Source organism: Spermophilus citellus (assembly GCF_964194105.1).
Source record: "Spermophilus citellus genome assembly, chromosome: X".
Taxonomy (NCBI): Eukaryota; Metazoa; Chordata; class Mammalia; order Rodentia; family Sciuridae; genus Spermophilus; species Spermophilus citellus.
This window is the reverse complement of record NC_138190.1, coordinates 9,746,598-9,759,953: the sequence shown is the minus strand read 5'-3', so window position 1 is coordinate 9,759,953 and position 13,356 is coordinate 9,746,598. Positions and strand designations below refer to the sequence as shown.

At 35.0% G+C, this 13,356-nt stretch overlaps 1 protein-coding gene across 2 annotated transcripts in view; it reads right to left on the bottom strand.

Moving 5' to 3' along the window:
- GLRA2 (glycine receptor alpha 2) overlaps positions 1-13,356 on the bottom strand; it is a gene marked incomplete at both ends in the record, with an annotated part of 188,371 nt that overhangs the window by 28,683 nt on the left and 146,332 nt on the right. For both annotated transcript variants that reach the window (XM_081277648.1, XM_081277647.1), the window contains one exon: positions 9,965-10,114. In XM_081277648.1, the coding sequence (XP_081133774.1) occupies positions 9,965-10,114 (150 nt within the window). The remainder of the gene's footprint in view (positions 1-9,964; positions 10,115-13,356) is intronic.

The following is a 13,356-nucleotide window of genomic DNA, read 5'->3' as shown; positions in this document are numbered from 1 at the left end:
AGATGAAACCACCATGGGTCAACACTTCTTTCCCTATCTCTTTTATACTTAATATTATTGTGTGTATCTGTTGAACCACAGGCGTTCATTCTAAAAATAAGCTTTCATTATGAGTCTTCACACCACTGAGTAGGTGAGATAAAGAACTTCATTTTTTTCTTAGGCACACAGAAGCATCTCCATCTCACAAAATATGGATACTCATAATTAAAACCAATATTTTCCAGATGTGGACCCTGCCTTTGTGCATGAAGCTGTGCACAGTATCATAGATCTTAAGGCATGTGATGTGTGGATCCATATAATTTGTGTCTTTACTAAAAAAAGTGACACCAATCAGATGGAACTTTCCTTCCTACCCAGTTGATTGTACATTTGGATACATAAATAAATTTCAAAGAGACTGATAGATGGAATGTATTTTTTTCTAATATAAGGGAAAGAAAATTGGCCATTACCCTGTAAGCCCAACCCTATGTATGAATCTTGAAGGAATTCACTTTGAGTTTACCAGAACTGAAAGAGCTCTTTAGATTGAATACACAGACAATATTTGCAAGGGAGATAATGTTTTGAATATAAGACAGAGAAAATATGTAAGACAATTACATATAGATAAGTTTATCTTGACAATGCTTTAACCCAGGGTATCTCTACTTTAGTACTGTTGATATTTAGGACTTAGAAATAATTTTTTCCCCTGCAGTATTGGGAATTGAAACCAGGGGCTGACATATGTTAGGCAAATTCTCTATTGCTGAACTAAATACCTAAGTCTTTTTACTCATTTTACTTTATTTTGAGAATAGATCTCACTAAGTTGCCCAGGCTGGCCTCCAACTTGTGATTTTCTGCCTCAGCCTCCCAAATAGCTGGTATAATACCTCCACCTTGCCTGGTGGGGCTGAGACTGTCCTGCATATTAAAGGAGAGTTAGCAGCATCACTGATCTCTACTAAATGCCAGGAAAATCCCCTCCTAGGTACAACAACTAAGTACATCTCCAGATATTGCCATATATCTCCTAAAGGGCAAAATCATTACAGACTGAGAAGCACTGCTCTAAGTCTTTGGAGAGGAAGCAGGGAGGTCTTCAGAAGGATTATGGAAGGTTGATGCTACTATAATTGTAGTTTAATAGGTACTTCATTTGTTTAGGTCTGTTGGTGGATTAGACTTGCTGATAGCGAATCTGTATTCCAGTAGCCTTCGTTCAAAGTCAGTTTATATTGTAATTGGGTTTGAAGGGTCTTAATGGGGTTTTCTGCATTTTGGGAAAATTCCCATGTACTTAAGACCTAGTTTATCCACAGCCAATATCAATGCAAGGTAAAACCTAAGACTTTGGCTTCTTAATTCTTTTCATTTTCTCTTGTTTAAACATGACAGAGTGAAAGCACAGAACCATTATTTCATTCCTTGATAATAAAGATAGCTGTATACAGTCCACATCTTGCTATGCACTCCAATTTCCCTTTGTTGAAGAAAGATAAGAGGAGTAAAAATGGAGGAGAACCACCATTTGACCCAGCTATTCCACTCCTCAGTCTATACCCAAAGGACTTAAAAACAGCATACTACAGGGACACAGCCACATCCATGTTTATAGCAGCACAATTCACAATAACTAAATTGTGGAACCAACCTAGATGCCCTTCAGTAGATGAATGGATAAAGAAAATGTGGTAAATAGACATAATGGAATATTACTCAGCATTAAAAGAAAATAAAATCATGACATTTGCAGGTAAGTGGATGCAGTTGGAGAATATCATGCTAGGTAAAGTTAGCCAATCCCCCCCAAAACAAAGGCTGAATGTTTTATCTGATATAAGGGGGCTGATTCATAGTGGGGTTGGGAGGAGGATCATGGGAGGATTAGATGAACTCTAGATAGGATAAAAGGGTGGGAGGGAAAAGGAGGGGACATGGGGGTAGGAAAGATGGTGGAATGAGATGGACGTTGTTACTCTAAGTACATGTATGAAGACATGAATGTGTGAATATACTTTTTACAACCAGAGATATAAAAAATTGTACTTTATATGTGTAATATGAAGTTTAATGCATTCTGCTGTCATATATGACAAATTAGAATAAAAAATAAATTTAAAAAAAATGTTATATTCTTCTGTAAATTATACATGACAAATGGGTTGAAAATGACATGTTATGAAAAGGTTAAAAAAAAGGTAAAACTTATTCTTGAAAGAGTGAGATTATTTCAGTCCTGTAGGATCAGAAAGTGTTCTTTTGAGGAGTTAGCAGTTTACTTAAGCCTTAAAACATGGGTAAAGGAAGTCAAGGAGAGAGAATCACAGACAACTGAGTACTGAATTCTCACTTTTCCAAATTGCTATCATTTGAGACATTTTCATCAGGGCCTGACATTCTTACCTTATTTTCTGATCAGTTTAAGAAGCCCCAAATTTTTTGGGGGGAGGGTGTTAAACAGTCTAAACAGTGTTAACATTGTTACAATCATTCCTTTTCAAATGCAGCTTTTCTTTTGGTGATCTTAAAGCCATAATCATGTTCTCAAGCAGCCACTATTTATTTCTGTTTAGTCACTGAGTGATGAAGTCAGGGCTATTTGGGTAAACTAGACATCTAAAGACAGGCACAAAACCACAAAACCAGAAGTAAGGGAAATGCAGGTGATGCTTTAAAGTTCATATAGTAAAATTGTTATAACCCTTACACTGTGTGAATACTTCTTTTTGGAGCCAAAGAGTAACATAAAAATAGGGTTTTACTACATGGATCTAGGGTATCAGCTTCAAATACTCTAGGTTTTTCCAGTTCTGTAAGTGAAGATTTGGGTGTAATTGGTTTTGAGAAACTCTAGTGTGATAAAATTGACAGCAGCTGCTTTGCGAAATGTAGAAAGGATAATAAAAGCAAATACACCCAGTTGAAAATTACGAGGCCCCTCCTTGAAAGTGACCCCATTTCATAACTTGATTGTTCAGTAAACACCAGGTATACTTCCCATGCATGGAAATGTAATCTCAGATGTTCTCCTATCAGATCTTCCTTGAATAAATCTGAAAGCCATTGTCTGTTTGGGAAATGATTGACCCTTGTTTTGTTTTTTTTTTTTCCTTAGACTTTCAAAGGAATCAACCCATATCGCATTTGAGAAGTCAGTTTTCCAGTAACAAATTAAAGAGATGACTTTTTGAATTAGGAATATTGAGCATTTTAAAATGATGATTTTTAAAAAACTTAGGCCACAACCAATTAGGGTCTTTGAAAATTAATTTAGTAATTCATGCCCAACTGAATTAGGGGAAAAGAAGTTGAGACCTCAGTTGCAAAATTGAAGGGATACTAAAAACTTCAGTACTCAAGATCAATGATATTTTAATAAAACATTTTAAAAATCACTATTAATACAAAAAATCATGGTGAACAAAATACTAAAATTTTAAATAAAAACAGGATCTAACCATGCATGTGTGTGACTCACTTCATTTGTCTTATTCTGGTCCTATCCCTGTCCCTATCCACCAGAAAGAGTCCACTAGAAATATTTTCAGTACACATGTGTTATACTAGATAAACTAAAATGTAAACTCTGAGACACAGGTTGCACAGTCTTTAAGTTCAGTGACTCTGGGAACTGCCTGCATGTATGACTTTGGATATTTTAATTAACTTCTCTTTGTTTTAATTTCCTTCTTGTAAAATTGGATAAAACACTACCTTTATTTTTGGTAGGATAACTACTTAATTTATTCAAACAAGGACAATCTTAATAGTGGAAAGAGGTACTAATAGACAACTCTATGAAGTTGATTATTGTAAAATAAAAAAGTACTATCAAATAAAGCAGATTTATATCATGCAAAAAATGATAAAACAACTCAAATATAAGCTCAGTAGTAGGAGTGCTCAGCCCCCCCCCCCCATTTTTTATTTGTTTCACGTTCTTAGGAACATGGTGGCTTCATGGATTTTGTGTGCCATGCCATTGACCAAAGCTGATACCCTATGTGGCCAGTAGGGGCAGCAGTATCCCCATAACTGCCAGAGCCCAAAAGAAAATCATTTTTCCCCAACTTCTTGTGTCTGAGCGCACTTCATTTTATGAGCAAGCTCCCTGCAAACTAACCTGAGGGAGGAGTGTTAGTTAGAGCATTGTGTCTAGAAAACATCAAGAAAAGAGGCCTGGGATAATTATGCTTATTGTTTTTAAACTTTCACCATGTTTTAAAGTGAAAACTTTATGCTTTACCCCCATACCAGGAGATCATACCATGATGGAAGCCAGATGTACAAATTGGAGGTCAACAAACCCATTTCTGTTTATTTTAATGAAACTATTAATAAAATATTTTGTTTAAAATGAAGAATCTGCTGGGCTTGGTGGCATATGTCAGCAACTTGGGAAGTAGAGGCAAGAGAATCACAAGGTCAAGGTCAGTCTGGGCAATGTAGTGAGATCCTGTCTCAAAAAAAAAGGGCTGGGATGTGGCTCGCTGAATGAATGCCTCTGAGTTCAATCTCCATTATAATAATAATAATACTAATAGGAGGAGGAATAAGAATAATACTCTGGGACAAATGTCAAATCACACAGGATATTGGGAAAATAGGCATAAACCAGAGCTTTCTCAGGTAAGCTGAGCTGTATGATTCCATTACTCTTAGAATGGTAGTAGGGATTTAATGAAATATGCATAGTATCTATGATATTAACTGCCATGTAATAAGCCCTCAGTGAATATTAGCTCTTGCTACATTTGGTTTACTTAACTATAGTTCAGACTCAAATGATTTGAAAAGCTCTGTCTTTCCTAAGGGACAAATAATTGGACATGTCTCTTGCTTATCTTTTCAAAATTCAGTCATCAGTGATAATTAGAAGCATTAACTGCAAGATCATTCATGATTTGGTTAGCTCTTTACCCTGATCCCCAGCCATAACTTTGGTCATTAAACTTTGTATTTTAAATACCTATTATGAGATGCATAAACTAAAAAAACTCCATATAAACTTGCAAACTTGATTTCTCAATGGTTTTTTAAAAGCAGCAATTATAGCTGTCAGCTGGCATCTTTACGAAGTCTTCCTTTAATCTGAAGTGTCCTTCTTCCCACTGCAATACCTGAACCATTTCTTTTTCCTATTTCCTCAAACCCAGCCCCTTTAGTACTTTTGAAGTTCTGCTCATTAACTTTATACCACTGATTTCCCTTATCCCTGCTATTATCTATCAGCACCCAGATTCAATCTTTTAGTTGGTGACTGTAGCTCCTATTTCCCTGTCTCTCAAAAATATCACTTTTACTGGGGGAACTTCCATATCCATATAGATAATCAGCTCATCCAAGACCTCCCAGTTTCTGGACTGCCTAGCTGTCAATTTCCCTCCATCCAAACTTAGTCATAAATTCACAGGGTCATAACCTTATTTTTGTCTTTATTTTCCATGAATATCTAGAGTGTCCTTCTTCTATCCACCTTAGGGTTTTTTGTTCATCACTTTCACTACTCCATGCAACCACTCCCTCAACTCCAGGTTTCTCCCTTCCTCTCTTTCTTCCTTTCCTTCCTTTTCCTCTTCCTTCATCTCTGCTATTATACTCTCCATATCTTCCATCCACTTTCTCACTTACCTGGAAAAACTAAATTTGTAATTAAACTCAAGCATCTGACTTCTTAGTATCTGAGCCTAGAAGGTTGCTAGGGGAAAACATATCTGCTTGCTGACTGTTCACACTTCAAATTCGTAACCATAGATCTCATATGGGCACACAATTGTTTGCCTCAGCATACTGTCCCCATTTTTATCCTTGGACTACTGTTTTTTCTACTATGTAAAACTGCTATTTAATATTTGGACCTTCTTCCTCAAACTTTCTACACTCCTTCTTTCTATCACACTCTCAATTGACAACCAACCTCAGTATTCATGGAAATGATAGGGGATATTAGTGAGAATCTTACCATCATTGAATTTACAAATCAGCTAGCTACTATAGTTGTTCTCCCATTTTGTTTGTATAATGGCAAAGCACAGACATTGGAGATACTGTATTTTACTTAAGATCTTGCTGTGCCACTTCCTGGCTCATGAACATGGGCAAATTATTTAACTCCTCTGTGCTTTAGTTATTTCATCAATGAATTGACAATAATTTAAGTCATTATTAAAATGGATGAAATGTTTGTCCCCATGTAAGGCTAACACCTTTGTGCTGGATTTTATCCTTTCTCACCTTCTCAAGACATTTTGTTCTTTTTATGGTATTGGTGATTGAATCCAGGGGTGCTTAACCACTGAGACACATCCCCACCCTTTTTTATTTTGAGAAAGTGTCTCACAAAGTTGCTGAGGCTGACTTTGAACTTGAGATCTTCTTGCCTCAGCTTCCCCAGCCACTGGGATTATGGGTGTGTGTCACTGCACCTAGCTGACCTTTTGTTCTTGAAATTATGCTCTCCTTCCACTGCATCCTAATATTTTTGTTTTCACTTTATCAAACATTCTTTGATCTTCTTTTCTGGGAAAAGGCCTCCCATGAACTCACATTTTATTTCATACCATCTTCTATGCTCCTCTGTGCAGCAAAGGCAATTGCAAGTAATATGTAAAGAAGCATCATTTCCTTTATTCCTTTTTTCTACTCAGCCTACTTTAGATAGGCTTTCTAAGTGATGGAGTACTCCATTCTCCTAAGATTTTTTTTAAAGAATTTAACTCTTATTTAATTTATTTATTTATTTTAATGTGATGCTGAGGATCGAACTCACGTGCTTGGTGAGTACTCTACCACTGAGCCACACCCCCAGGCTCTCGAGAAATTTTTTATTTCCATTTTCTCAGTGGACAGTCTCAGCAAGTTTTGTGAATTTAAGATATTATCTGTTTGTCGGTCAATCCCAAATAAATTTCCAAATTTTATTTCTCTTGAGCACATTATCTCTAATTACTTGCCAACTATACTGAGATGTCTCATAGTCATCTAAACAGCATCAAAATGTGACTCTGGAATCTACCCTAAATCTGTTTCTGTCACAACAACCCCTTGTGACAGATTACAATTATAATGCTAACTGCCCAGCTGCTTAAACAAAAAATTTGTGTGTCATTCAATTCCTCTCTTATGTTTAACCTCCTCATGTCAAATGCATCAGCATGACCTATTGATTATTTTTGCCTCTAAAGCATAACCAGTAGAATGTAAGTTTCATCAATGAATTGCATTTGTTTATTCTGTTCAACAATATTCTAAGGATCTAGATAGTGCTTGGCACATAGTAGGAAGCAATTAAATATCTGTGAATTAAATGAATGATCTTGAATCTATTTTCTTCCATTCTCATGACCAATACCTTATCACTACCATCTCTTACCTATATTTCTAGGATAACCTCCTAACTGATCTGTTGCTGCTACTCTTGATTCCATGACTATCCATTCAGCCTCTTTGCAAAGCTGAATCTAACCAGAGATCCTATTCAGTTAGAATAAAACAATCCTTTATGCTCTAACAGTATGATACAAGTATGAATTGTCTGACATACAATCAGTGAGCCAGTGTAGTGTTTCTTAAACTTATCATGTGAATCATGTGATATAATTATTAAGCATATAGTTTCTTGTGTAACTCCCCAAACTTTATCAATCAGGGGAGTTCACTAAGAATTTGATTTTTCCATAAGAGTCTGAGATGAGTCCTATTATCATAGGGGTAAGATTGGCAAAATCTGGGTAGTATTAGAGCATAAAAGGGATTTCTGAATGACATAACCCACTGGTAGTTACTGTGTGAGTTGTTTAAACTCTGTATTGTTTGTGTGCTGAAATACCATCACAATCTAATATTTTTTATGTGGCAAAGTGACTCTGACCTTGTGCCACTATTTACAGGACTTTTGTGGATGGGTTGAAGGAATGGTTAGCACCAACAGGGAGGCAGAGAGAGAGAACTTGATAAAGGTCCAATATTAAGAAGTAATGTGCACCAAAAAGTATATTTATGCTATGTTTGTTTTCTTTAGGCTGTGGTAGGACAAAAATGTTTGAAAACATAACAAAGAGTATTAGATGGCAGCCAGTAGGATATATTTATCTTTTTTAGAGTATATGCAGAAAACCTTTTTGGAGATGCAGTTAGGACTTCAGCTCACACATATATAAACTCCATGTAAGCAATATATAACAACAAACATTCAACTTTACATCTAGAATTTTGGAAGCAATGATTGACAGTGAAACATTTTGGTTTTGCTTTAACAACGTAGCATGTAAGTAAAAATTCATCAGCAGGTTCAATTTATCAAATTTTAGGGGGAAAAGATTTTTTAAAATCTATTATACTTAAAATTTATTAATTTGTATTTGTTCTTTTTAGTTATACTATACTTAAAATTTTAACTTGGTTCTCTAGCAATATTATTACAAGAGGTAATATTCTCTTATATCCAAGGGCATGTTTCCCTCTCAGAGTCTGAAACAGAAAACAGCTGTAAGCCTTCTGGTATCTTATATGAGATTTGGTCATAAACCAAAACAGTGCTTTCCAAACATGTCCATGCAGTAGAATTGCCTGGGGGAGCTGCAGAAATACCGATGCCTATATCCTATCCTGAAATGGGGATTTAATTGGTGTGGGATGTGGTCAGGAAATTAAAACCCAACTGATTGGGCAGGGGTTGTGGTTCAGTGGTAGAGTGCTTGCCTCACATATGTGGGCACTGGGTTCAATCCTCAGCAATATATAAAAATAAATAAATAAATATGAAAAAATATTCTCAAAAATACATAAAACCCAGTTGATTCTAATATGCAGATAAGTTTTAGAGCTGCTGAACTGTATTTCTATTTTTCCATTTTCTATTGGTTTATGTCAGTTATACATACCATTAGGATTCATTTTGGCACAATTATAAATGTATGGAATATAATTTGCCCTAACTTGGTCACCAGTACTTCCCCTTACCCTAGTCCTTTCCTTCTCCTGTTCCCTTTCCTCTACTCTACTGATATTTCTGCTGTTTGCTTGTTTTTTTTTTTTAAATTAGTGTCTTGTACATATACATGATGGTTAGAGTCTCTGTAGTATATTCATATATTACATAGGAAACTCAGGTCCAATTCATTCCACTGTTCTTTCCTTATTCTGTCCTTTCTTCCTGCCCCTCAATCCCCTTCTTCTACTCCAATGATCTTTCTTCTATTTTGATGGAATCCCCCATCTCATCCCCCCCCCTTTATTTTGTACTAGCTTCTGCATATCAGGGAAAACATTTCACCTTTGACTTTCTGGGTCTTGCTTATTTCACTTAGCATAATAGTCTTGAACTAGAGATCTTGAGGTATATATTTCAAACCTCAAACCTCTGGATAGTGTAAGGCTTAGGTTTCTACACTGAAGTTGAGGCAATAAGATCAGTTTAATTGGATATGTCAAGTTGCAGTCTACATGATGGACATGCTATTACCATGAGGGCATTATTTACATAAAACCGGAACAATTGATGAAAAAAAGTCAATCAGATCAGTTATGTGCACACATGGTCACATACACACAAATTATCAACATTCAAAATAGCAAGAATTTTAAAGTAACATTTTCAAATTGGATATACATACCTAATTGGAGTTGCCAGATAAAATATAGAGAGCTCAGTAAAATTTGATTTTCAAATATACTAAGAAAATTATTTTTAAGTATATACTATGCAATATTTGGGGCATATTCATAATAAAAATTGTTTATTTATCTGAAATTCAAGTTTAACTGCATTTCCTATATTTTTATTTGCCAAATCTGATAATTCCATCCCAAAATTTAAAAGACTGATTTGAATAACAATAAACACACTAAGACAAATTAGAACACAAATTAACTTCAGCTTCTTGGTCATTCTGTGTTCTGTTTTCTGAATTATATTGCCTGATTAATCACCCCAGGTTGTACATAACTTTGTACTGAGGGCCCACTGTACCTTATTCTGTCTCTTCTGTCTTCTTCGGAGGCGTAGGAACTCCTTGTGTTGCCTGGAGACAAAGTTCACCGCTGCATATTCCAGTAAGGCAGCAAACACAAACAGAAGGCACACTGCCATCCAAATGTCAATCGCTTTTACATAGGAGACCTGAGAGAGAGAAAGGGAGAGAGGTTTGGGGAGAGAGAGAAAAGCAATGAAAACTTTCAGGAAAATCAGATTCCTAATGGTGTGAGCAGCAGAATAACCTCATTTCCTGAGTCAAAGATTTTCTTTCTATCCTTTCCCTAAAAAAGTTGGTAAGCTATTGTGAATAGTTCTGCAATAAATGGCCTAAATGTTCATGAACAGAGAAATGGGTAAAGATAATGTGGGGCTGGGGATATATCTCAGTTGGTAGAGTGCTTGCCTTGCATGTATAAGGCCCTGGGTTCAATCCCCAGCACCACAAAAAATATAATGTGGTATATATACACCATGGAGTCCTATTATGCCATAAAAAGGTAGAATTATATTCATTTGCATCAACATGGATGGAACTAGAAGATATTATGTTAAGTGAAATAAGTTAGGTACAGAAAAGCAAACCCTTCATGATCTTACACATGTGATATCTCAAAAAAATTGGTCTCAGAGAAGTTGAGATTAGGATAGTGGTTACCAGAGACTGTGAGAGTAGGGGGTTGGTGATGTTGCAGAGGGATGGATAATCAGGTGCATTGTGATAGGAGTAATAAATTCTGATGTTCTGTGTTATGTACAGGTGGATATGAATAACAATGATATATAGCTCAAAGTAGAAGAGAGAATGTTTATTTTACTTATCAGAGAGACATGATAAAAGGTTATGGACATGCTAATTACCTTGAGTTGATTATTACTCAATATATACATGAATCTGAACATCACATTGTGGGGTGGCATGTAGCTCTGTGATAAAGCATACACTTAGCATGTATGAGGCCCTGGGTTAAATTCCCAGTACCAAGGAAAATAATACCTCAAAACATCACATTGTACCTCATTAGTATGTAAAAAATACTGTGTGTCAATCAAAAAGTTAAAAAAAGATTATGACATCTAAAATGTAAGTGTATAAGTAATGCATTGGTTCTACTTAGAAGATCCTGGGCAGAGCAGTGAAAGTCACATGGCCCCCTGCCCTGTTTGCTTTGTTCCATCTTTCTCAGTATAGCCTGACTGCTCAAGTAGCTTCATCCCTGCTCAGTATAGCCCGACTGCTCAAGTAGCTCCAAATTGATTTTAACTGTTCTCACTACAAAATCTGTTTAAGTAAATGCATATGTTAAATAGCTTGATTTAGCCATTCCACAATGTATAGGTATTTCAAAACATTGTGTTGTATATTATAAGTATACAAAATTTTTACTTATCAATTAAAAACATTAGATCTCTTTAATAAAAAAGAGAAAAATAAAACTTTCAGGTAAAATGAAGAGGACCCTATTTTTAAAACTGCTCACTTCCTTTTAATCTTTCTGACACCTAAAAATAAGTATAATTAAGATAATTTCAAACTTGAATGAGAAATAAACTCTGCATAGCCTTAGGCTTTTTAAAAACCAATTTGTAATTTCCATCTATTTATTGATCGTGACATGACAACAGTTCTAACTAGTATTAAATTCACACAGTTCAAGAGTATTCAACCAAAATATCAGGGCTCTAACCTTGAGAAGGTATCTGGTAAAAAAAAAAAAAAAAAACAACTATATTTTTAGCCCTTTGGTGTTTGGTTAAGTGTTTAGTAAGTCTTATAATTTAACAATGCAGATTCTGAAATCAAATACTTTTTATTTGCAAAGGATAATATCCCCTTTGTCACTCAATTTACAATTATTTTTTAAAGTATAGGGAAGAAAAGAAATGAATAATATTGTAGCATTGGATCCCAGATTACAAAAGACACTTTAAAAACTGCCAGGTGAGTATGCTATTCAGTTCTAATTTTTATATAGGCTTTTCTAAATTTTTATATTGTCATTAAGTGATTGCTAGCAAGTATCGTAAGTATTGAATATGTATTAATTTTGACCCTCAAAACAATTTATTGCCTCATTTGCTAATGAGGAAACTGGAGTACAAAAGGGCTGAATTATTACCCAAGGTCACAATGCTAACAAGTAACAGAGCCATGATGAGAATTGAAACATTATCTAACTAATGTATTTCTTTTCTGAATATAAACATACTATTAGTTTGTATCTTGCATTTCCCTTTTGGGCCTGTATAGTATTTCCAATGTCATTTAACTTTTTTCTAAATCATAATTCTCAAGGCTTGCATAATGGTGCATGCTATGATTAATCATTTTACATTATAGGATATTTAGTTTATTTTCTATTTCATTTTTGCGAATATTAATTTTGTTGCTATGAACATTTTCCACCCAAATATTTGACTGTCTCAGCTTATTTGTTGGATAAGTTTTTAGATGAATTATAGGAGTAAATGATAGAAAAATAGACTCTTGACTTAGAAAGTTAGCAGTGGCACAGAGGACTTAAAAGCAGAACTCTGGAGAGAAATATCCCAAGTAAGAATCACAACTTTGCTGCTGACTATATCTCTAACTTCCACAAGTTGTATAACCTGTAAAATATGAACAATCATAGTATTTACCTCATGGAGTTGTTATGTAGATAAAACCACTTAATATAAGTAAAGAGCTAAAACTAGTGTCAAGCACAGAATAAGTGGTATATAGATTGTTTGCAACTGTTTGTCTGTATAAGGGTGATTTTGTTAGTGGAAGAGATCTGAAAAAGATAAGTATTAACAAGGAAAATAAAAATCACAATCCTATTGTGTCCCAATTATTTAAGATGACCGCCTGCCTTGCTTACATTATTTGTTTCAGACAGTTTAAACTACTTGTCAGTGCCACATATGCTGTGACACAGTGGTCTAGCACTTTGTCATCTCTAGCCCTTTAAATATATCATTCTTCCTACTTAGGATGCTTATTCCCATTTTTTTTTTTTGTGTGTGTGTGATTAATGGAATCCTCAGAATCCCTCAGCATCTGGCACAAATACCAACTCCCTCAGGAAGCCTCCTTAACCTTCTTTCTTCCTCCCTTCTGAGTTAGGGGCCATTTTTTTCTTTATTATTTTACACTGTCTATTGAATTTGTTCTTTCTTAGTTAACCTGCTTCCCTGACCCTAACCATGGGCTGTAAAAGTATTTTTTATTTGTTTGTTTGTTTTAGAGGACTGGTTCTGTACAATATTACTATTTGTATCACCATCACAGGTCCTGACATTAGCTATTTAGGATGAATGGATCATTGAATAAGTAAATAAATGAAAGAAAAAAGGAAAGAAATATCAAGTTTTCTGCATATTTGTGCTTGAATTTCAGTAATTCT